Source organism: Amblyomma mixtum, chromosome 1 (assembly GCF_055824585.1).
Source record: "Amblyomma mixtum isolate Tamu chromosome 1, ASM5582458v1, whole genome shotgun sequence".
In the NCBI taxonomy this organism is placed as follows: Eukaryota; Metazoa; Arthropoda; class Arachnida; order Ixodida; family Ixodidae; genus Amblyomma; species Amblyomma mixtum.
Genome location: NC_143012.1, coordinates 325,024,396 through 325,050,066, shown reverse-complemented (window position 1 = coordinate 325,050,066; position 25,671 = coordinate 325,024,396). Strand labels below are relative to the sequence as shown.

The 25,671-nt window shown below is 48.1% G+C and overlaps 1 protein-coding gene across 1 annotated transcript in view; it reads left to right on the top strand.

Annotated features, from left to right (window-relative positions):
• Window positions 1–3,847: 3,847 nt before the first annotated feature.
• LOC149372775 (uncharacterized) overlaps window positions 3,848–25,671 on the top strand; it is a 127,508-nt gene continuing 105,684 nt past the window's right edge. The window contains exon 1 of the mRNA XM_089567319.1: window positions 3,848–4,074. Coding sequence (XP_089423445.1) covers window positions 4,068–4,074 — 7 coding nt within the window. The 5' untranslated portion in view covers window positions 3,848–4,067. The remainder of the gene's footprint in view (window positions 4,075–25,671) is intronic.

Sequence of the window (25,671 nt, the reverse complement as noted above, 5' to 3'; positions counted from 1 at the left end):
AAGGCGATATTTTGGCCATTGCAGTCAACCATGTATTACTGGGACTTCTTTCGATGAAAAAGTGGTGTTTAGCATGGCTTTCCTATGCAAAATTTCTCGCTTGAGAGCGAACGGCGCGTGAAAGTGCCCGTGAAATATTCCCAGGTCGTCGAAATTATTCCGCAAACTTCCACTACGGCAAACCTTTCTTCCTTTCATCTTTAACTCCCACTTCCTTTCCTTTCCTCACGGCACGGCTGAGATATGTCCACCCAGTAGTGAGGCAGTTACTGTGTCTTTCATTTCCTGACAACCAATCTTAAGGTTCCACTCACGCTAGCGAATCGGGAAGGGCGTGCAAGCGGCTGTCAGTTGCGGCTAGGAAGCTGACTGACAGTATGGATGTTCACACCAGCAACGACCATCCGCGGCTTCAGATGAATTGTTAGTTTTGATTGTTACCAGCAACCAAAAGCTCCGTGTAGAACACGCTTACGTTCACTTCCGGTGTACCGCTGATTGTTTTAGCGGTCTGTGACACGCTGCCGCGAGATTACAGAATCGAGCAGCGTGCGACCGTCTGGCAACCATGTTGCTTCTCGAAAAATGCGACCACTGCCGCTTTCCGGCCGGAAAGGTCGCACAGTCTCTGCGACTCGCAAGTGTGAATGGGCCTTTGCGATGAAAACAGAGTGGCGCCAGAAGGTTCTAAAGACCTGTACAGGGCAACACGAAGACTCTTCACTTTTCCCCATCTCCAATTCGTAGCACTACACATCTAAAGGGCACAAAGCTCGCGGCTTACGTCCAGATTTTCTATCTACATACTCGCTGTTCCTTGTGGCCTCAAGCTGATCGCAAATTGTGCTCATATTAGCGAGTTTGAAACACGCGTTGCATTGTCTTGTGTACTCGTTCTAAGCTCCGCGTTGAACGCTGGCTAAAAAAAGGAAGTACAACATTGCACCAAAAAACATTTGAACATCCGTGCTGCTACAAGGACTCGGAGCAGCCGCAAGTATGTTCTTAGTTGATGCCCTTGCCCCTCAGCCCTTTCCTTTCTTTCCTATTTTCTTTTCGCTTCGCTACATTCCTTACGCCCTTGCAGGATAGCCAACCTGTACACCCATCTGGTTAACCCCCCGCCTTCTCTCTCCCATTTCCTCTCTCCCACTTGGAGCAGCCATGTCAGCAAATTTTTCGCGAGAATCCTAGACAATAGGCGTGTGGTTAAAGGGAAGCAATCGAGAGTGTTAGGAAGTGAAACTGAACGGAATACGGGGTGTTTAGGAAATGGAACCAAACAACGCCTCAAAGCCGCTCTTCCAATGTTGCTAGGGGTAAAGGTCGATCGATGTTACGTCACCGAAGTAAGAGTCGAAAGGTATCGAAGCTTTCGCTTTTTTTTTCTATCGTAAGAAGTGCGTAATCAAGTACTGCCTAGTCAAAACTTAATTTCTTCGTGGTAAGGCAAACTGTGAATGCGAGCAGCACGAGCCGTCTCGCAAAGGGGACTTCCGTACGTGAGAACCAGGGACAACACTTGAGGGCTACGGCAATAGTCACGCAGGAACCCGCGCAGTATGCAGGTGTTTCGAAGGTTTTAGCATCAGTGACGGGCCCGAACAAATGTATACGTTGGGCCCACGCAGCCACTCCCTCCATCCCTCGTGGTCTCTATTGCTATATACGTAGTCGCTCTTCTGCACTCTTTTGCTGTCTCCAACTCTTTCCACAAGGGGCGGTACCACACTGTGGAGAGGTAGCTAACCTCTACTATATAGTGTGGGCATGCCAATTTAATCACTTAGTTGACCCAGTTCCAAACCCCTCGGAGGAGCAGTGGGAGGCTATTCTGCTCAGCGATGATCCTGACCGTCAGCACTGGCTGGTGGGGAGGGCCAGCGCAGCAGCAGCAGCCAGTGCACTACCGGACTAGGCGGCCCACCCACATGTTCTGAGAATAATGAACAAATAAAGATGTTTTTAATCAATCAATCAATCCACAAGAGGTGGTTAAAGACTTCCCTCTGGATTAGACCGCTACCACATATTCTTTTTTGCAAAGAACGCCTTCCTCCTCCAACGCATAACACGCTTTTCAGCCTTGGAATCCATCCACTAATGTCATCTGTGGCTGGTTAATGGCGGCTCCTGCAGCGCTCTGTGAAAGACTGCTTTGATTATGGATTACTCAGAATTGTCTGGGTTCATTTTTGTTCCCAAAACTATTGTTTATAGCGGCCTTTGAGCAACACCAAGAAAGTATTACTACTACGCATAGTGTCAAGATGTGTTCTGCACATGCATTGCCTAAAACCACTGTTTCAGTTTTAGTTTCGATTTTCCGCTCATTCTCATAGGCTTATGGAATGAAAAAGCAGCGGCTTTTAGAGTTGAATGCAATGTGAAAATATGAGCGCCTGTAAGTCATTTACGGCGCCTCCGGAGAGAAGCTAACCAGGTTTTCCCCATTGGCTACACGTGCCACTATCACGACTGACCGAGCGGTTCGGCTCGGTCAACAGGCATGTCTGCGCAGAACAAAACCACCAGCATTGTAGGAGAATAGCACTAGCCATAATCCACCCGCAAATGAGGCAGGAATGGCACGATCACGAGCTGTTTGTGCGGCTTGTGACGTTAGTCGGGATCAGGGCCGTGTGCCACAGCGGTTTTCTCCTCTTTCAACTAATCGGCTCAGGACTCGTGTTGCGCAAGGATACCCGGCATGCCTGACGCGTACTACCTGGTAATGAACATTACTGTTCACTGGGTAAACGCGGGATTAACAGAGAGCAGCTGTTAAGCAGGCGGGTACGAAAAGCTAGGATCCAGAATCTGTAGGGAGTCTTTAATAGGCATCTGAGAAGTGACCTTGACTGAGTTCTTTCTCGCATCTTTCAAACATATTACAGCAATGAAGCCTTTAGCGCAAACCTCCTTCACTTCTATGGCTAAATTCTTCACCACGATTAGATAATCAACGATGCCTGGAAAGCTTTCAGCAGTATTTACATCGTCAGGACGGAAATCAATGGACCTGTCGAAGTGAATTAAAAATAATTAAGAAATATGAAGGCACCACAAAAGCGCTTTCAAATTTTAGAATATATTAGCTTGAAATGCCTTCAGATTTAGAGATTCGTTTAAGTTGGGGCTTGCCGGTGAAGGTTCATGTTTGACAGTTATGCCAAACACTGGTTTTGTAACACCAACGTAAGAAACGAGGGACAAAAACTCAATGTCAGAAAGAATTTAACATCTTTACGAGTATCCTGCATTCAAGAAAATCTAGTTATGCGTAAAGCTTAGTCAGGTTATGGAGCTTGGCTTTCTGGAAGATTTATAACCTGTTGCAGTGCTGGAGCGTCAAAAATCAGCGTCGTTGAATGATACCAAGAAGCGCCGAAGGGACGAAGCTCGCGCAGAAAGGAAACATTACGCACTTTTATCTGCGAAGAGGCCCCGAAGACGGCCCGAATTATCCTGCGAGACGGACAGGTGGAAAGAAGTCTCGGGAGTCGGGCCACACCGGAGGCCGCACAAAGGAGCCCCGTTTCCCGAACGGGACGGCCGTGGAGAGCGGCCTCTCCCGACGAGGAGCCCACGCTCTACTTTCTCGGGAGGGCATCAGCTCTCCTCTTCCGTCCTTCCTTCCCTTCCGCGAAAGTTCTCCTTGGGAGCGCGCCGCGTTGGCGGAGGGGCGACGACGCGCACAACACACCGGGGCCCGGACCTGGGCTCGGGCGAGCGGTGCGCGCCGGGGCCCGCGAGCAGGGGGGTAGGCCCGAGCCCCGCTCGCGCATGCGTCGCGGCTGCCCGTGCGGCGGGCGGTCCCGTCGGCCGGCCTCCGAGAGGCGGGCGCCGCTCAATGCGGGCCGCGCCCGTCCGCCCGCCGGCCACGCGCCACGTCGCCTCTCCGCGAGCCGCCGCCGCAGCCGCAGCAGTGGCCGCAGCCGCGCGCGGTATCGGCCCGGCACAGACATGCGGCGGACCGCGCGCCAGACGAGCCACGTGCGCTGCGCCGCCGACGTCAGCAACAGCAGCAACGCCACGCTGAGACGACAGCGCTGCCAGGCGACGACATGTCCGGTGAGGAGGCAACGCATGTCACCTCGCGTAACAGCACTGCAACTCCCCAATTGAGAAACGCGCAGTACGGATGACATGCTTTTTGGGAATCTGTCGAAACGAGCGCCGCCTCATGGCTAATCTCCATTCGCGGTTCCACGTGCCGACGTCCGTCACCGGTCATTTGATGTCACTTCTAAAGCTATAGGAAGGCGGGACGCGGGAAGATTCCACGAAACTAGTAAAACATACAAAGCGCGGAGGAAGGTTGTTTAAGAGTAGGGACATTAGATCAGGGACACGAGCGTGGACGGATTTGGCTCCCGGGTTTTGTACCGTTTACAGTGTTTTGCCATCCAGCCCAATCCACTACTATAGGGAATATCACGAACCGCATAGCCAGGCAGCCCACACGCTGACTCAGTTTGCCGCAGGAGCTAAGTTACGGCAGCTGCAGTGAATGTAGTTACTTCGCAGCTTCAGTTTTACAGCTTAGAGCTCTCTCTTCCTTCACATTTTGTTCGGTTGCCGCCGCGGTGGCTCATTGGTTATGGCGCTCCGTTGCGCCTGACTCGAAAGACATGGGTCCAATTCCGGCCGCGGCGGTCGCATTTCGATTGGGGCGAAATGTTGGAGGTTCGTGTACTGCGCGATGTCAGCGCGTGTTAAATAACCGCAGGTGGTCGAAATTATCCGGAGCCCTCCACTACGGCGCCCCTCATAGCCTGAGTCGATTTGGGATGTTAAAGCCCCTTAAGATGAAACTGAAACTGTTTGGTTGCCGTTGCATGGCTATGTACCTTCGCAGGTGACAAGCAACGCACAGTTTTACAAGCGTACACTGCGCGTCCACCATTGTGTAGGGCGCTCGGGCGGTGCACTTCCCTGCAAACAAATCCAGATCTTGTCGCAGCCGCTAGGTACCAAGGACAACACTTGCGCGGAAGTAGCGCCAGATAGACCCGCAAACAAAGTAGACACAAGCACTTTTCCCAGAAATCAGGGGCTGGTCTAAAATTTAATTTTTTGTTACCCGGTATGCTCTGCTCGAGCACTCTATACAAGGGCGACGCGGACAGTACCAAATTCACAGCTGTCGAAGGGAAGCATCAAGATATACTACTTCAAGATCTTTCCGCCCTCCCCTTGAACACACACACACGCTTAAGTTTCATATTTATCTTCGGCAAATGTGTTACAGCTTACAGATATTGCGTGTCACTTTGGCACATGATTCACGTCCTGGTCGCTTGTTTATTTCCGACGCACCTTGTTTTGACTGGCTAGTTTTCTTCACAGCTTGCTCGAAACTAAGCAATTGTGCTTTTCTTAGTTTGGTTTAGAAAAAACAAAAAAAGATTTTTTCCGGTTAAGATTTCTCTGAGCAGGCAACGTCCAATTGGTATGCTTTCGAAGTCCATCCAAATCAAATTCCTCAACTTGCTTTTCTTGACGCCATAGTCCTCAAAAAGTATGAGGGTAAAAAAACTTTCAGCTATCTGTTCGAAATGAAGTGCCGACATTGGCTGTTAGGAGAGGTGGAGTCCATAAAATATAGAAATATGCGTGACAACAAGGTGCAACGAGGAGATGACGCACTACAGTGCCTAACCCAATAGTAAACAGCAGGAAAGATTGTCTGATTGCGGGGCATTGAGGACATCTCTTTTTCTTCAGTGCTTGCATTTTCATGTTTCACTGAAGCCCTCTCATTGCTGTTGCTTGATACATCCGACACTTCCTTTACTATAGCTGCGGGAATATAAAGATGGTGGCTGGCCCCCTACTTCACTACAGTCTTCTTGTCGACTGCAGCAAAGACGGACACAATGCGCACGCACCAAACACTGATTATAGTATGGGGCACCAGAGAGCTTTCACAAAATGCGCTTTTGGCCTAAGGAGTAAGAGAGCAATTGCTCATTACCTAGTTAATCTCGAAGAAGAAAGGAAGCAGCAAGAGTTGAGTAGACCCCCGCACAGGAAAGTAGCCTCAGCGGAACGAAATTTCGCTGATACTCGCTTCGGTATGGTCTCACTGCTACATGCAGAGCAGGTGTGCATACCCAATCAGTAGAGAGGAACGCACGACTGGTGCGCTGAGGATGTAAGGAAAACGAAATCTGATTCCACCTGCTGGCTTCTGGAGGCAGCGCCGATGCGCAGGCACAGTAATGGACGATTAAAGCCTTCTTGAATGCAACAGTCCCCGTCAGATAACACTTTCTCAGCTTTCACATTCACATTATTAAGGTGCTGTAAACACGTGTGATCAGGTACCCACACCAGTGCGCGTTGCTGGCGGTAATTGATCGAGCGCTCTTTTGTTGTCAGAGAAACTTCAAAGCTTTACAGAGGTTAAAATCTGATCACGACAGCAGTGAAGTCCTTTTACCAAGCCAAGCGCAGTGCAGTTCGTTACTTGGAGTATCACTCAACTAATTACGACAATATTAAGCGATAAAAACAAAAACTAGTAGAAGCTTTGGATGGAAAACTAAATCAAATTCAAGTACATTTGAAGTAAGAAGAACGTCAACGAAAGTCCATGATTCAAAAAGAGCATGCGCTCTTGGAAACGAGCATTATTTGCCCCTTGAATTCTCAAATGCGTGATTCTGAATCCGGTGACAACTGTTGCTTTAAGGCTGCACATGCTTGAAATCATGATCTTTGAGTTGCTGAGATATTTTCGCTTAACACGCGATGGCAAGAATTACGAAACTTAATGGGTACAGCGCTTCAATGTGGTCAAAGTCCCGGAACATTCCTAAGGTTTCATTATTGTACATTTTGCAGAACAGCAAGCGCGCAAAATTTATCAAGCTTTCCGCTACAGCCTGACTTAACCGTGGCGTTGTAGTGGGACGAGGACACATGACAAATCATGATTCATTTAGCACTTTCCCATGGCATACGAATAAAAGGTTGACTATCACGTATAGAAAAACTTCAGTTTCCAGCCGTGCTTGTAGATTTTTGCGATCGCGTAACAGCTCCATTTTAAGAACCATAACCGGGCTGACGTGAGAAAACAAAAGGACATCAGTCGTCATGCGATTTATGCTACTACGTTACTGGGGCTTGCTTTATGGTTATGCTTGCCCGACCGTGATACAGTAAAATTACTAATACTGCAACTTATTAGCTGTCAGCTGAGCAAACAAGTTAACAGTGACAAATGAAGAGAATCGAACAGAAAGCTGGATGAAAACCTTTATATATTACATGGGTGATAGGTAAAAAATATCGCCATTGCGTTGTGAGGAATAGGCAAACGATCCAAGCTAAAAGCAGTAATGACGTCAGCAACATATGGGATATTTAAGAAATATGAAACCTCTGTATTCAACTCGTCATAAGACCGACTCGCAGACGCGAAGTTGTAGTAGTAGCATTCAAAAGTGACTATCCCTTGTTTTAGAAATTTTTACGCGTTCACTTCTTGGCCAGCGACAAAGATAGAGAGAGAGAGAGATATTTTAATGATTACAGGATAGGCGCACCGACAAAGGTTGGCTGGTAAAGCACATACTTTACGGCTCATGGCACTCGTGTTGATTCACATACTTGCAACCTTCAGCGAGAAGGATGGTGGCGGAGGAGGAGGTGATTGAAATCATCATCTTAATTAGCCCAACTACAACCACTTTAGTGCACAGGCCTCCGCAATATCCATCAAATTATTCCTTTTTTGTACTAGGGGTGGGCATCTTATCCGTGGAAATGTCTTAATCTTGTCCGCCCATCTGACAACTCCGCTACGCTTGCCTTTATATTAAGGAGCAATCAGTTATCTTGCCATCGCTTGAATGTCCTGCATATACGCGCTTCGTCTTCATTTCGAGTAGAATATCACTGTCTCGCGTTTGTTCCCTGACCCATTCTGCCCTCATTCTGTCTTCTAACTTACACCTATCATTTTCATTTCCGTAGCTCGCTATGCCGTTTTCAATTCAAGCTCAACCCTTTTTGTTCGCCTCCCCGCTTTTGTCCCATAGGTCAGTACCTATAGCACAGAATTTCAGGGACACCGGTAAACTGCTACTCGTCACCAGACACTGCCTACTGAATGCAATCTAGCCCATTGTTATACACCTAGTTATTTCACTCTCCTGGTCCAGATCTGCGGTTGCTACCTGGCCAAAGTAGATCTATCCTCTTACCACTTCCGATGCTTCGCTGCCTATCCAAACTGTTAATCCCTTCCGAGCCATCCTTGCTTCAGATTTCGTCATGTAATTTGTAGACCCACCGTTCTGCTTTGGCAGCATAGGTCCTCGATCATGCTTTGCACTTCGGCCCCTGAGACATTTAACACGACAATTATCAGCGAATCGCAGATTGCTAATGTAGTCTCCATTAACTCGCAACCCCAACTACTTCCAGTCCAGGTCTCTGAATTCTTCCCGTAAACACGCGGTGAATAGCATCAGAAAGATCGTGTCTTCTTGCCTCACATTGGGATTTTATTAGTTTTTTTTTATGGAGGACTATTTTGGCTGTGCGGCCGCGAAAGATATTTTCCAGTACATTTAGCCTACATATGCCACTCCTACACCTTGGTTCCGTTATGCTTGCATCACTGTTCAGGTTTCAGTTGAGTCAAATGCTTTCTCGCAGTCTATGAAGGCGATATATTGGGGTTGGTTACATCTAGCGCATTTCTTTATAACCTGATTGATAGTTTGAGTACGGTCAATTGTCGAGTGCCCTTTACGAAACTCGTGGGACCATTTGATTGACTGAAGTCTCAGGTTGTCCTGATTATATTAGCGATTACCTTAATAAATACCTCGTAGGCAACAGACAGTAATTGTAATTTTTTATATCCTTGACACCCCCTGTCTTATAGATTCTGATAATGTTAGCGTTCTCGAAAGATTCCGGTACGCTCAAAGTCATGAGACATTGAACATACTGTGTGACCAGTTTTTCTAGCACAGTCTTCAGTCCATGCATTCATTAAGATACCTGCAATTTTACAATCTTCATGAGCCGGCTTCCATCTTGGCATTACATGTAAGGCTCTCTTTGCTTCCTGTTTTGCTACCAATGACATGACCAATACTTCCACACTATGTACTGGCTTCATCATTAGCATCCTGATTATTTCGGCTACTGCGAAGTTCTGTGTAGAATGTTTCGGCTTATTTTAACTATTTTGTCAATACTGGCAATGGCATTGCCCTCCTTGTTTGTTAGGTCGCACTTGTAATTTTTGCCACTGGCTATTTATTTCTCGATCGCTTTTAGGTTGTTTCCCTTCTTCAGAACCTGCTCGATCCTCTCCATATCATACCTCCTTATGTCGTTTACCTTACGCGTATTCATTACCTTTGTTAGTTGTGCCATCTCTATCCTATCTATAGGGTAAGATGCTTTCGTACATTGTCATTTATTAATCAGGACCTTCGTTGCACCCTATATAGTTTCTCTACTTCTACTACACACTCAATAACGATGTTTATGAGTTTGTCATTTATCTATTAAACACTACAGTCGTCTTCCTCTGTCAAGTTGAAATCTCTGTTCTCCGAGCAATCCTGAACTCCTCTACTTTTCCTATTACCGCAAACTCTTTGAAGGGCTTGTTCCTTAATATTTTTCTGACTTCCCTCCTCAAGTCTAGGCTAATTCGAAACCTTACCAGCCTATGGTCGTTACATCTCACCTTACTGAGGATCTCCGCATACTGCACTATACCGGGATGTGCGCACAATAAGAAGTCCATTTCTTTTTTAGTTCCACGTTCGGGCTGTTCCAAGTCCACTTCCGGTTCTATTACCCGCAAACTATTTTTTTTTTTGCAAACATTACAAATAAATCACCTCTGCTGATCCAAGAATCTATGCCATAGACCCCACTGCCTGATCTCCTGCCTGCTACGCGTCTACACTTTGGCACTGACGTCGCCCATCAGGACAGGGTACTCTGGAATTGCACATCCAGCTCGGGATATTAATATGCCCTCTGAAAGCGATGGAGACCAGTGCATACCTGAGAAGTATTGTCACCACCACAGTCAAAACTGCGCGAAGCATAGAGGCAGACGTTATTATCAGTTATCAACCTTAGGGACCATTCCCTACACGAAAGGCTGAGCTAGACCAGCACAGGAGTTCGAAATACCTGTATAATTTCGTGCTATCCGTGTACACGTTTGCATTCTTCACCCTGGTCGGAAACGAGCCATCGTAAACACGCTTCATTTCTTCGAGCGGACGGTATGCCTCACCGCTTGACTAAGTGAGCCTGATGAGCACACGATACACACAAATGGTTGAGGTCGTGCTGTTTTCGTGCCTGCAGCAATTAAGACCAGACTTCTATTGCTTTATGAATTAAATCTTTACTGCTTTACGCAGAACTAGCCAATAATCAATGGCCATCAGCGATGTAAAGTCCAATGCTCGTTCCCTTGGCACTTATCCGATCAGAAAGTGACACTATCGTGCCCAGGTCTAACTAAATCTCTTAATTATAGCTTAACTATCCTGATCTGGGGTCAGTTCTCTAGTTTAGCGTTTTCCTTCTCTCTTTAGTTGCGTATAAGTAAGATAGTCCGATGATGTATAGAAAATCCTTGTTAATTCGAAGCCACTGGTACCACGAAAAATATTCGTTTCAATTGGGTTTTCGAATCCACCGAGTAAAGTAAAAATGGGATACAGGCAAAAAAAAGTTCACTGTGGGATCACGCTACCTTTATTGGACGAACTATGCGATTACCGCGTATTGCCGCGTGTAAGCTGACTCCGAATATAAGCAGACACCTCTAGCTTGTCAGATAAAACAATGATTACCACAAATAATATAAGCAGACGCATAGGTTACCCCCCTCCATTTCCTCCAGTTTCTTCCCGTCGCCCCACTTTGTCATAAAGCTTCCCACGAGATGGCATCGCGGCGCGCAACTCACAGCAATCAACGCGTAACGATGCGATCATAAGGCTAGTAATCGGAGGCAAATGGAGATTTATTACGGAAAAACGCCCTACCCTGCCTTCCACACTCTCGTGTAGCCCGATTGACTTGAGGCAGACTGAACTCCAAACATTCCTGTAGTTTCGGATTTCGGCGCGGCTCAAAGTGTGCACAGGTTCGGGGAAGCGACTGCCGGTGCGAATGAGTCGGGTAATAGTTCTGTAGAAGAACATACTGGCATAAAATTTAACAATTTTTTTTACGCATTGCCCTCCATGCCACTTCCATGCCATGCCTTAACCATGGCTGGTGCTTGGATGCTTGCGCCTCCTCTAACGGTGCCTTGGCCAACGTTTACAGATGACCTCGACCACGGCCGGGCTGGAGAGGAGTGAAATACGCGCGCACCGCTTCCACCAAAACGGCCGTGCCTTGAAGAAGCGACTAAAGCCCGTTACACTGAAACCGACATCTCCTACTGCGTTGCAGCGAAGCATGTCCTCTCTTCTGCAGGCGCGCGCTTAGGCGGGCCACGGGCTGTATCGTGGGCTGGTTTTTGTGCTGGGAGTACTGGGCCTGTGGGGCTTCGCATATCAAGCATCGGCATCGTTCTGCAACTGCGAAGGGCCGATGTTTCATCGGTTTGCGGCAAAGTCGGCATCGAGCATTCCCGCACAGCACCTCGGATCTCCGAATTAACCGGGCTGGTGCAGGCTGCTGACTCGAATTACCAGGCAAAATTTACATGATAAATTACGGGGAAGCAGAATTCTTCGAATTTCAAATTAACTGAGTTTGAATTATCGAGGTTCTACTCTGTTTCTCTTGACCGACATCGATTTGGTATTGTTCATACCTTGGTAATGCCTGCCGAATGCACTCCGGCCCACCTCTATTCCCTCAATAATTTCTTTCCCACGGTTCGAATCTGCCAACCACACGTTGCTCAGAGGACTATGATTCTATTTTTTAATATTTCAATGCCTGTCGTAAGCTGTTGACTCGTAGCCAGGCTTTGGCCCGTTGCGCTAGCTTTCTTGATAATAATTTTTACCCTTGCTGCTATATTCTGCTTATCGAGGTATTCAGTAAACAACAGTAATTCGTCCCCCGAGTCATTTAGCAGCACAATGTCATCACCTAACCGCAGGATACGGAGGTAGCGTGCCCTAAACATTTTATTTTTACCCTCAACAGCAAGAGCGACTAGTTTGAAGTGACGACGCGTATAAGCCAATCGTGGTTTAATTAGCGTATGTGTCTAAATAAACGATTTTCATCAAACATTGCTGGCTTTTGCTACGAACTTTTCACCAGGAAACTTACTAAGCACTCGCTAGCTTGATTTTATTGCAAAAGCAATACTACGCTCATGAACGGCCTTTTGCGTAGCGGCGGCTGGTAGCCACGTTTGACCTCTTTAGAATGACCTCTACATCATACCAGGGTGAGAGATGGGCTACCATGTCGAGTCGTCGCGCAGCGGGGGCCGGTAGCCACGCGTGACATTTAGAATGACCCCTGACGTCATACCATGCCTAGTGACGTCATGGCGTGACGTCATAACAGGGTGAGAGATGGGCTACCAAGTCGAGTCATCGCGCAGCGGCGGCCGGTAGCCACGCGTGACATTTGGAATGATCCCTGACGTCATATCATGCCTAGTGACGTCATAGCTTGACGTAATACCAGGGTGAGAGATGGGCTACCATCTCGAGTCGTCGCGCAGCGGCGGCCGGTAGCCACGCGTGACATTTAGAATGACCCCTGACGTCATACCATGCATAGTGACGTCATATCGTGACGTCATACCAGAGTGAGATTGGCTACCAAGTCGAGTCGTCGCGCAGCAGCGGCCGGTAGCCACGCGTGACCTTTAGAGGCGCTGCGCCCGATTTCGCAACCTGCTTTACCAAAGCTAAGTTCCCGCCAAATTTTAAGGCGAAAGCCTTTAATGTCTCATCGTTGTAAGCAGCAGTTGTCGACAGAGAATGTCACGCTTTTCAGTTGGTCGAAACGGTCGTGACGTCACAGTGCGCCAGTTTCAAACGGGGCCAATTGTACTTTGGCTAGTAACCATGCAACCAATTGAAGGGACCATATAGTGATGCTCCAAGTAAGTGGGACTGAGCTTAGTTAATTGCTTAATTACCCAATTAGCCTAATTAACTTCTCTAGTCAGGCCATATAAATAAATAAAACCTAGTAAGAAATTGGTCGAGCTCGGGAATCGAACCCCAGTCTTCGGAGTGCGAGACGAGCATGCTATCTACTCCGCCATGCCAGCTCGATGGTTTGGAATGAACAAAGGCACGTCTAGTGAATACGGTGTCTTCGCTCACTGCCATCCTCCTCCCTTCCCTTCCGGCGAGGTTTAGGTGTCCACCGAGATATGAGAGAGAAATACATTTCCTTTCCTCAAAAATCAATTTACCGACGAGCGAGGCGTAGAACCGAATGGGCGATGGCGTTCTATGGACTCCCTGGCAGCGTTGCAAGACGCTCTCGCGTTCCACACACATCAGTGACCACACTTTAGGTAAAAAAAGTGCACCCCCCCCCCCTTGAATTTTGACGGGTGTCCACCGAGATGTGTGAGACAGTTACTGCGTAATTTTCTTTCCTCAAATACAATTTTCATTTTCATCATTACGGGACATCATCGTCTTTCTTCTTTCACTCCCACTTCCTCCGTTCCTCTACGGTGCGGTTCAGGTGTCCACCGAGATGACAGAGATTTACTGCGCCATTTCCTTTCCTCAAAAACTGTTGCGTTGAAACGGCAAGGCATCGCGCCGAACGGGTGGTGGCGTTCCGTGGGCTCCCTGGCAGAGCTACAACACGCTGTCGCGTTCCACTCCTAAAGGCGAAGCTTAAGCTTAAGCTTAATTAGAAGTTAATTAGTATTCAAGCATTAATCAGTAATTAACCATTAATTAGTGATTTGTCATCACTTAGTAATTAACGCCACCAGTGCCACAGAAGCACTGAAAGTGGTGCGGAAAACGCTTTCGCCTCTACGCACTTTAGACAGTCAAAGTGCCCCCTGAATTTTTGCAAGTGTTTGCACTACCATTTCAGATAGAGACGTAATCAACGATTAACTTTTACGCTTGTCCTGACAGAGCTGCGGCGCTCTTCCCTCTTAACACTTCTTTCGCATTCCTCCACGTGAGCAGACGTCAATTAGCCAATATATTGAAATACCCAATCGACCCAGGTAAACTTGATCCATCTTATATATCCCACACTGGCGACCTCAGTTGCGCCAGTTTTGCTTGTTACATTTAATAAAAATTGCGAGCCTTCTCCGTCGCAGAGCTTTCCAGGTGTTTCCTACGAATTCTCTTTGCATATAGCTTACATGCTCTAGTCAAGTTGCAGGCTAATTGCGACAGAAATTCTAATCGACGACATATGCACCTTCATTTCTATGTGTTCCAGACTTTACCCTTCCTTAACACGTGATTGAGGTGTCAACCAAAATGTGAGGGAATTAGATCGCCACTCTCCTCAAAACCAATTTTCGTTAAAAAAAATTTAGAGGACGCTTAAGCTTCGCCTTTAAGAGTGGAATGCGAGACCGTCTTGCAGCGCTGCCAGGGAGTCCACGGAACGCCATCACCCGTTCGGCGCGACGCTTTGCCCGTTGGACAAATGTAAAATGGTAAATTGACTTTTGAGGAAAGGAAATGGAGCATTATCTGTCTCATATATCTCGGCGGACACCTGAATCGCGCCGTAAGGGAAGGGAGGAAGGTAGGAGTGAAAGAAGAAAGAGAGACAGAGGTGCCGTAGTGGAGGTTGGTTGGTTGGTAACAACTTTATTCATAGTCCTGCAGAGCTTTCGCCGACGGGGCCTTAGGTCTCCCACGTGGGGACGTCGAGGCGCTGCCTCGCCGTCGCCTCGCGGGCCTGCTGGACGGCCCAGAGTTGGTCCCCGAGGCTGGGGCTGCGCAAGGCAGCGGCCAACCGCGGCGGGAGTGTTCCGGAATTAGCACCGTGAAGGTTTTTGTTGCAGTCCCAGAGCATGTGAGTTAAAGTGGCTACATTGGCGTTGCAGACCTTGCATATATTTGTCGGGTATGTACCGGGGTAAAGCCTGTGGTATAGTTCCGGGTTGGGGTACGTGAGCGTCTGCAGTTGTCTGAGGGTCACCGCGTGCGCCCTGTCCAGCTTGTCGCTGGGCGGAGGGAAGGTTCGGCGGGCCAGGCAGAGGGCCTTGGTAATTTCGTTGTAGCTGATCAAGCAGTCCTTGGTGCTATTCCACGGACGACGGTCGCCGGCGCGGTTCGCGAGCTCGCGCGCCTTGGCGTGTGCCGTCTCGTTGCGGTTGCGATACGTCCTCGATACTTCTCCCATGTGCGCCGGGAACCATTGAATTCTGGTTTGGAATTCTACCTCCTGCTGGACTTGCCGGTTCCTCAGGACTTGGGCCGCTCTCTGTGAGATCCATCCTTTGGCGAAGTTTCTAACCGTCTGACGCGAGTCGCAGAGAACCACGGTGCACGTCGGATCCGTGAGGGCGAGTGCCACCGCCGCTTCCTCCGCCTCTTCTGCGCGTTCGCACGCTACACTTGACGTTATGCGCGTTTTGCCGCACGAATCGACGACCGCAACCGCGAATCGCGAGCGTTCTGCGTATTCCGCGGCGTCAACAAACCTTGTCCCCGTATCGTCTCCATGGCTGTGCAGGAGAGCTCTGGCCCTGGCCACTCTTCTTCCCCGGTTGTGTTCCGGGTGGACGTTTCGTGGAATCGGGTCGACTCTTAGCGTTTGTCTGATCGCGTTTGGAATGGCGACTTTCTGGCCTTGTTGTACGTGGTAACGGATGCCGAGACTTTCCATGATCTGGCGGCCTGCTGTCGTTTCTCCGGAATAATTTCGACCACCTGGGGATCTTTAACGTGCACTGACATCTCACAGCACACAGCGCACGGGCGCCTCTTGCGTTTCGCTTCCTTCGAAACGCGGCCGCCGCGTTCGGGTTCGAACCCGGGTGCTCCGGCTCGGTAGACGAGCGCCTTACCACTGAGCCACCGCGGCGGGTAAGTCGGACAGATGGAAAAAAACGTTTTCACGAAAGGCAATGACGCAGTAACAGTCTCATCCTGTTGGAGACCTGAACAGCGCATGATACGCAGCCCCCGATTATTGTAGCGATAGCTACACTACGCCAGCCGCTTCGCGAGGTCAGCGTGGCTGAGCGCTGAGCCATGGCACCACGCTGCGCAGAGTGACGTCGGAGTGACGCATGCGCAGAGTGACGTCAGAGCACGCAGCTGGTGTGCGCGCCGCGCGCCTCACCGCTGCGCCGACGGCAGAGCAGACGCCGCCCACCTCGTCAGTTGTGCGCAACTCTCACTACTTTACTGACCACCGGAGCGCCTCCATTGGTATAAACAACAAAGTTCAAGCCATTACGTAAACCGTGTGCCTTACTTTCAGCGAAACCTAAGCGTAGCCAGGGGTATGTACCTCTCGCTACTCTGCAGAGCTGCCAGGAGGTCCACGGAACGCCATCGCCCGCTCGATCGCCCGTCCGGCGCGACGCCTTGCCGGTTGGAGAAATCGAAACACTTTTTTTTTTTTGTTGCGAAAGCAACACTCCGACAGCCAAAGCGAGACCTCGGGTGGCCGCCGTCGCGCCGTAGCTAAGCTGACCTTGTTTAAATTGGTCGAAATGGTCGTGACAACTCAGTGCGCGAATTTCAAACGGGGCCAGTTGTACTTTGGCTAGTAACCATGCAATGGTTTGGCTCATGGGGTTTAACGTCCCAAAGCGACTCAGGCTATGAGAGACGCCGTAGTGAAGGGCTCCGGAAATTTCGACCACCTGGAGTTCTTTAACGTGCACTGACATCGCACAGTACACGGGCCTCTAGAATTTCTCCTTCAAAGAAATTCTTGTGGTGGTGAAAAGCATTTATTTATTAATTTACAGAGAGGTGCTCGGGGAGAGGCCCCTAATGGGTCTCACCCCTTACAATACTAGGCGGAGTCCCTCATTCCGGGATCCCGTTGGTCGAGACCGCTACACAAGTCCGCCGAACCAGGGCCTGTTGGGCCGATAGTTCCTGGCAGCTGAGCAGGGCCGCCTCCCAGTCCTCTCGGGTAGGGGAAGGGGTGATTGGGGGGAGAGAAGGATTTTTTCTGCATGCCCAAACCATGTGGAAGGTGTCGGCCACCTCCCCGCAGAATCAGCAGCGGCCGTCAAAAGAAGGATTAAAGTGCTTGAGAACCGCCGGGCACAGCAGGGTGTTTGGAAAGAGCCTGAGGAGAATTCGTTCGCCAGCTTTACCCAGTCCTTTCATAGGAACTGGGTATCGCCGGTGTTCGGCACGATAGTGCTCAGTAATTTCTTTAAAAGAAAGGAGAGGGCTGTGACCGCGGCCGGGACCGAACCCGCGTCTTTTGGGTCAGCAGCCGAGCACCATAACCGGCGGCTCAGTAACCATGCAATCAATTAAAGGGATCGTATTGTGACGCTCCAAGTAAGTGGTACTGAGCTTAGTTAATTGCTTGATTAACCAATTAGCCTAATTAACCTTTCTAGTCAGACCAGAAAAATAAATAAAACCGAGTAGGAAATTGGCCGAGTTGGGGAATCGAACCAAGGTCTCCGGAGAGCGAGACGAGCACACTAACCACTCCGCCATGCCAGATTTTTTTTTTTTTTTGGTAGCGTGCTCGACTCCGCCATGCCAGCTGGATGGTTTGGAATGAACAAAGCGCGTCTAATGAATACAGTGCTTTCGTTCACTTCCATCTTCCTCCCTTCCCGTTACGGCGATGTTCATGTGTCCACCGACATATGCGAGACAGATACATTTCCTCTCCTCAACAGCCAATTTACCGTCCAGCAAGGCGTAGAGCCAAACGGCCGATGGCGTTCTGTGAACTCCCTGGCAGCGTTGCAAGACGCTGTCGCCTTCCACTCTTAGAGGCGAAGCATAACATCTTAACCACATATCAGTGACACAAGGAGCAACACCGCGCTTAAGGCTTTCGCCTTACCGCACTTTAGGTCAACAAAGCGCCCCTCTGAATTTTTTATTATTTGTGACATTTTTTTATTGTGCCGCTATCGAAGCTAGGCGGTGTGGTGTCAGCTATGTAATGGCAGGTACTAGTATGGAATTGTGCTGTACGTGGGATTTAATGTCCTGAATCGGCACATCAGTTCTGAGAGGTGCCTTAGTGCATTTTTGCATTTTTTGCGCTTGTACGTATCTGCTAAGAACCAACTAGCCCAACGGTATGTGGTCTTGAGCTTCATTTCTCGTACATAAGCGCTCGTTCTGTCCACCTTTCTATCTCTGTTCGTGTTTTTTTGCGCTTGTACGTGTCTGCTATCGACCACTAAGTCGGAATTTCGACCAACCGTAGGGTATTTTGAAGTGTCCTGGTATCTCACAGCGCGCAGCGTCCTTGGAATCAGCAGCTGAACGACTACGCTACTGAGCCACCGCGGCGACTTATTTCATGCAATATATCACGTACAAACGAAAATATGGCAGCACAAAGATAGTAGGTTGGAGTAGCCATTTCCCGTGTTAGAATGAGTGGGGTTGCTGTGATATTTATAGTTGGCCAGCGCTTTATTAAGCAAAGAGCGCATACATAAAAACGCCCACTATGACGGAAAGCCTGAAGGGATTGTGACTCCTAATGGAAAGCCTCGGAAGCTCTCACGGCAATGTTTGAAAGCAACGGAAACATTTTTTAGGCCCGATGCAAGAACGTAAAGATAACATTTTAAGCGCCCCCACGAACAGTGGTCATGATGTCGGAATGCGTAATGTTTGCCTAGTTGCAATGACACACCGCTACTTGTACGCAGAAGGTGACTGCAGCCGGGACTAGACCGCTCCACAACTGAGATGCAGCAGCATTCGACAGTGCGCAGCTGGACATAAGCCAACTGGGCTTGCCGTATCATCCAGGCAGCAGCTGTGGTTGGTTTTTCCCGGCAATAAGGAAGCGATACACTGATAAATAAAAGCAGTCCGATGTCTCAGCGCGCATCTGAGCGCGGATTACGACTTATAGCGACATCGCTGAGCAGTACTTGTGAACGTGGGCCGCCGCTTCATCTTAATCCGGCGTAATAGCTCATGTTAAGGAAATACGATGCTGCAAGTCATTTTTTGTGTGCTGAGCAGCATGATTACTGGTATCGAAAAATTAGAGAAGTGGGGGTACAAAAAACACTCTGGAAAAACAGTAGCAGCGGATACAAATAGGCGACTTAACAGCATTAAACTCAGCATGCTATTGACGATGAAACGCCACTCATGAACAACTTCTTTCGGGAGTCTGCAAATAAATTTTGCAATTGTTGAGTGATCATTTAAACATGCTTTATTACAACAAGTAATGCGTGATGAATTACTTATAATTGTAAACGTTCGTGCAAAAAAAATATTGACACTGATTTAGAATAGAACATGGGCGAGCTGCGAAAAATTTCATTCATTTTGCTATGTGCACAAAGTGTGTGTCCTAAAGCAAAGCGTAGATATTAAGGAATGCATTCATAGAGAGGACGACATTAAGTTTTCTCGCACAGTGCATAAATATTTTGATGCTACATTTGCTTCAGTGCAACATGTCTTCAGTTCAGTGGTATGTGAGGAATTTCGCAAGTATGGGACGTTGCAGCGGAAAGAGGTCGAAAGCCTAGGATGAATAGATCCCTCGACTGAGGCTGTTTCCTTCCCTGCGCCGCTAAAACAACTTTCTTCATGTCAGAAACGCCTTATCATGGTTCAGACAAACTTGAACCTGCTAGAGTCGTGCAAAGCACTTTTGCCTTAAATGACTTTTGTTATACTGGCCAGCTTCAAGAGCGTCGCTTGTAAGGGTAGACCACAAGATTCCAGTAGCTTTTCTCCATTGCGCGGAAAGAATGTATTTGGTCTGTTTGGTTTTACGGGGTTTAACGTCCCGGAGCGACTGAGGCTATGAGGAACGCCGTAGTGGAAGGCTCCGGAAAATTTAGACCCCGGGGGGTTCTTTAACGTGCACTGACTCGCAGAGTACATAGGACTCTAGCATTTCGCCTCTCTCGAAATGCCCCCGCCATGGCTGGTACCGAATATGCGTTTTTCGGGTCAGCAGCCGAGCACTATAACCATTACGGCGGCTTGGAAGGAATGTATTTAATGGCTACATTTCCACCTCTATTTCTCCGAAGATTTCTGTCCGTCCGTCCGTACATAGCGCGGGAAAATGACTATCCCCAACAGCGCCAGTCTCTCTGCCGCGTGTAAAGAGATGGGAGTGTATAGAAATAGATGCAAAAAGAGAATTGAAAAAATAGGTGTGTCTCAGCAAACACGTTTGCCCTAGCGATTGCTGCAGCAAAAGATGCTTTCAAAATCTCCCTGTGATCTGGCATGCAGGTGATGGAAGCTTATGCAAAGGGAACTTATTTAATAGTTAGCTTGCTTTAAGTTCGACAATAACAACATCGTTGCTAAAAACAGGTCCTCATTTCAAAATCAGCGAAGCACAATTAGGAAACCGAACATTTATGTAAAAGACATTGCTAGAGAATGCACAGCATTATCTGCTTTATGAATGCACTTCATCGTCGTGAGAAAACGATTCAGCTTTTTACGCTTTCGGAACGTTCACAATGCCATTTTTTTGTGCTGTGTTCTGTGTTGTGTTCGAGCACCAGTTCGCAGCCTGCCTCGTAAGTGCACTTGCCCTCGGTCTCATGTTCTTCTAGCACTCGCATTCTTCTTTTCGAGTGTGATAGTTCTGGTGCGGCCCGTTGGCTCGTCGCGTGCATAAATTGTCTACAAATATGCTGAAACACTGAACAGCACGCATGCACACCTGCAATGGGGCAAGGATTGGACGCTAATTTTTTTTGTAGTTGCGATAAGCGTTCCTGTTGAACAAACAGCGTATTCCGCCTGTGTTAGGGAGTGTAGGTGTTGCTTTAGAATATGTCGTTTTATCGAAACAACGGATGAAACAACATTCGCGGTCACTGCAACCGCCTCCCAATTTTTCTTGTAGTCACTAACAATACTCACGGACTCTCAAACAGCCTGCCGAAATTACATGAATGGCAGGATAGGTCGTCACGCGCTCCGTATACTCCTCGCAGCGAGCGACAGAACTAAAAACCAGGAAGAACAAAACGACAAGATCCCACACAAAATTGTGTGGGTACCGGGGCACACGGGGGTGGCAGGGAACGAAGAGGCCGACAAGATAGCTCGAGGATATATTACTTTCCGAGCATCCGACGAGACCGCCGAACTCGCGCCAGCACCCAGGGATTATTCGGCCATACTACAAAACTATAGAGGCAGAAGAATGCGATATCCCCCACCGCACAAATCTCTCAGCAGAGAGGAAGCTGTCACTTGGAGACAATTACAAACAGGCTCTTTCCCAAACCTACATATACTAAACAAAATGCACCCTACGATATACACGGACAAATGTCCCTGGTGCGACGAAAAACCTACTCTATAGCACATCACATGGGCCTGCCAAAACATACACGTGGTCCCCAAAATACAAAACCCGAGTGCGGAGCAGTGGGAGACTCTGCTGTCCAGCGACCGCTGTGAAGACCAACAAGGTCTGGTGCAGCGAGCTCAACGGGCGGCAGTGGCCAGCGGAGCCCTGGACTGAGGGCAACCGACCACTGATTAGAGGCGGACGACTTCGACAGAGAAGGCTCCTGGGGGTAGAACCAAGACGTCTCTGAAGATGCCCCCAAACCTCAGGAAAAACCATTAGTGTAAATAAAGTTTTCCCTTCCTTGTAGTATGAAAGGCCACTCACGAGAAAGACCAGTCCTTCCTTAAAGGCTGCACGCGTACTCGTCCTACAGACTGCAGGGACTGCAGAAAATACACAGCAAGCTATCGACTGCGCACAATTTGAGTAAAAAGGAAAGGTAACCTGCAGTTTTGATTTAAATACACAAACGCATGGAATAGCGCACCTTTGCAGAAATAGCGCGTCAATGCACAACGCTTGGTCTGAAAAGTTTCTGCAACAATGTCGAGCTTCGGAGCACCTGCCATTCTACGTCCCATTAATATATGTCTCAAGTGGTAAAAGTACCTGCAACTGGTAGAAGGCACATCGTCTTTCAGCGTCTTCATCTACGTATGGAAAGTTGGAACGTCTAGCGTACAGTCTGGAAAGAATAGACCTATCTTCGGACAGCGTGAGATGTGTTGTGTCCGGCTGACTAGCAACCTGTAAGGTTAGAAAGTAAGATTCTAAACCACTTAAATTAGGGGCAGGAGCTTTATCAAAATGATCAATCGTCTTGAAGATACGTATGACCAAACAGACAACAAATCGAACCTCTTTGCCGCAAGCTGAGCCTACCGCACGTTGTTGCTAGGTACGGGCTGCGGACTCGGTGAAGGTTAGGATTTGGGTCTTTATTTAGAGCTTTTGACCCAAAAAAGAAAACAGGGCCTGGGCCCTTGAAACAACTTTCGTAGAAACTTATCTACCAAGATCAGGAGACAGCAGCTGATGCCAGGGAACTATTTAATGCCGGAGCTGGGGAGGAGGATTCTTCCTCCAGCAGCGGAAGTGAGCGGCTGCTCGGGGAGCCAGTCTGTACTTTCCAAGAGCCTGGGGCCCACTTTTCTTTTTTGGGTCAAATTCTCCGAATAAAGGCCCAATTCCTAACCTTCACTGAGTCCGCAGCCCGTACCTCGCGACAATGTCTTATAGTGTATTTCACCAGACATTTTTTGGTGTTAGATTTGCTATGGCTTGCTCAATTATTTGTAAATATTTAATATACACAGGATATCATCCCACATCTAATAAATACTACGTCTGAAAACAGAAAAGGCCGAGAAGTGTGAGGTGAAACGAAGCTCCTCTATTTGCGCAAGCGTTCGTTGAAATACCGCTGGAATCGCGCCCAGCCCAACAAAATGAACGCGAGGAAGATCACGGAAAATATGTAAAAATTAATTTAACGCCAGGATCAATAACACAAACATGCAAGGGGGCGGCAGAAAGTTAGGTGGACGGATGAGATTAAGAAGTTTGCGGAGATGCGGTGGCTGCAGCTGGCAAAGGACGGGGTTCATTGGAGAGACATGGGAGAGGCCCTGCAGTGGGCGTAGTCAGGTTGATGATGGTGATGATATATTGTAATGGGAAGTTAATGCTAGAATTCTGTGAGTAGCGCAGCTTAGTTATTGTATGTAGAGAATTTTAATACGAAGGGCAAATCACATGGGAGTTCTGGAACAGGAAGACGGCCGCTGACTGCTGCCTAACGCCGCGTGGAATCTATAGCAAGTTCTCAAAAGTGAAAATAGACGAGGAAGAAGACCACACTTTGAGAAGTTATCATAAACGTATTAGTCGTCAGATGGGACACTTGGTCAAAAGAGAAATGCACGAAAAAAAAAAAGGAAACGCAAAGTTAACTGACGAGCAAATAGCGTTAATAGCAGCAGACGTTCAGGAGGATAGAGGGAAGCGCCCCATGCAAGAGTGGAATTATAATCACGACTCATCTGTCAGAAAATGAAACAAGCAAAAGTGGCAACCGCTGGAGAGGAGTGAAGAAGGCTTAACGCTTGTGTAATAAAGAAATTAAGGAAGCAGTCGAACTACAGCGGGTGGCATCGAAAGAACAGAGAGAAGCAAAGAAGGGGCAGCTTTCTCAGGATGAAATGTACATAGCTGAAAAATGAGAATCTTATTGACAAAATAACCTGGAAGTACAGGTAAATTAAAGCAGTCAACGAATCGCTGGACGGCTGGAGTTCTCGATACAGCTAAAAGTAGGCCAAGAAAATTTTGGAGCCATATAAGCTATCTATGTAATAGGAATCAAAGAAAAGGAACTTATTCAAGATGCCGAGGGAAGCTGTTTACACAGGGACGACGCCTTGCAATAGATTACATCAGTTATACGCCTTGCGCATGACGATGGCTGCGCCGCCTTTTGGCAAGCCCGCGAAGCGTGAGCAGCTTTCCCCCTCCGTTTCAGCGCACTTTCGCGATGCGCTTGTGTTTTCTTAACACATTGTGCGGAGCATTGATTAGTCGTGAATCTATTATCATGTAAAAGTCTTCACTGACGTAAAGGAACATACTTCTGCCTAGCTGGCTGCCGAAAACTTTTAAAACTCCCCACGAACATGCTCTGGCGTCCTCTCCGCGCCTTCGCTCGAAAGCGGTCACCGCTGTTCGACGAGAAAAATAAAAATTTGCCTCGTATTTAATTTTCAAGCTAGAATGTGCATTGCCTTCCTTGTATTTCTGTCTCCCCCCGATTCAGTGATCGTCTTCACGCGTAGTCGTCTCGTTATGGCTCGCAAGGTGCGAAACAGGCGCGCTATTTGCAAATGCGACAGGTCACCCACCTTTCGATTTAAGTGCGCTTTTAAAGAAAAAAATTCGATGCGTGAAGCAGAGCTGGGCGACGCGGAGCCAAGTTGTAAGTGGCTCACTGCTTCTGTATACGCTTCTAACAATGAGTTACCTATATCGAGAAGCAGGTGGCGGCTAAAAGGAATGCACCACACAGGACCCCGTACCCGCGCCTATCGTGACACTGACTTTCGCTCAACATTTAAGTTACAGCCTATCACTCTAAAATTATCGATGAAAGCTCTCCGCTCTGCACATGTTGATAATCTACCAGGCCGGCCGCGCTGTTTACAGCCACGGCCGCTCGAGATCGAGCGGCTGTGTTATTGCACTCGCGTTTGTGAGCGCTGTACTCTTTCTCGCGACGTAACATCACTTGTGAGCGCTTTGTAGTATGACATTGCGGTGGTCTAAAAGGCCTGAACTTCGGAGTTATGGTGCCTATAGCCGTCGTACGTTGTCATGCTGCCCCGCAAGTGTTTTACGCGTCATGCTCAGTTTCCCGAACTTTACACTGCAGCTTCGTTTGCTTTGTTACTGCTTGTTAATGTTGCTGGACTCTTCATATACGCCTGTTCATGGGATGGAATAGATCGTACCGGACTGGACCTGCCTTTCCAGGTTGTAGATTAGGCATTGCGCCTAGAAAGCCCCCTAATCCACGCGAAGCGAATGCACTCACCCTTTAAATGCAAGCATTAAAAAAATAAACGGTTTGCCCTGGTCAGCTGGGCACTGTTTCAGCGATATGCCTCTCTGGTATGATTTCAATCGCTTGCCCCGAGAAGAGCGTGTTCGCTTCGCGCTTGTGACGAGCGAGCATTTAAAATATGCACAAGGCATACCAGTGGAATAGAATTCTTTAGTCAGAGAGTCCATTCATGTGCCTTGTTATCAGGCTGACCATACTATTCACCAGCGACGAATAAATAACTTGAATATTTAGCTTTTTAACGTTAACTGTAGCATAGCAAGCTACATAGTTACAAAATGTCATCTGTCAACATTACTACAAGCGATGAATGTAGTGGCGCACGTGGAAGCTAGGCTTATTTCATTTTAGTTCGGCAACAAATACGTAGTTATCTCTAAGAAAATTGGCAGTTGATTTCGCTTCCGAATAATTAAGAGCATTTGCTTTTCCCAGCCTTATTATTGGTACCTTTTCACAACATCGCAATTGTGTCACTTAATCACAAGCCCGATGCTACAGTCTCAACACGCTAGAAATCTATGTTTTCATTCTAAATTGGACAAAATAATTCGCATGATAAAAAAATAAGAAAGATTTCTGAT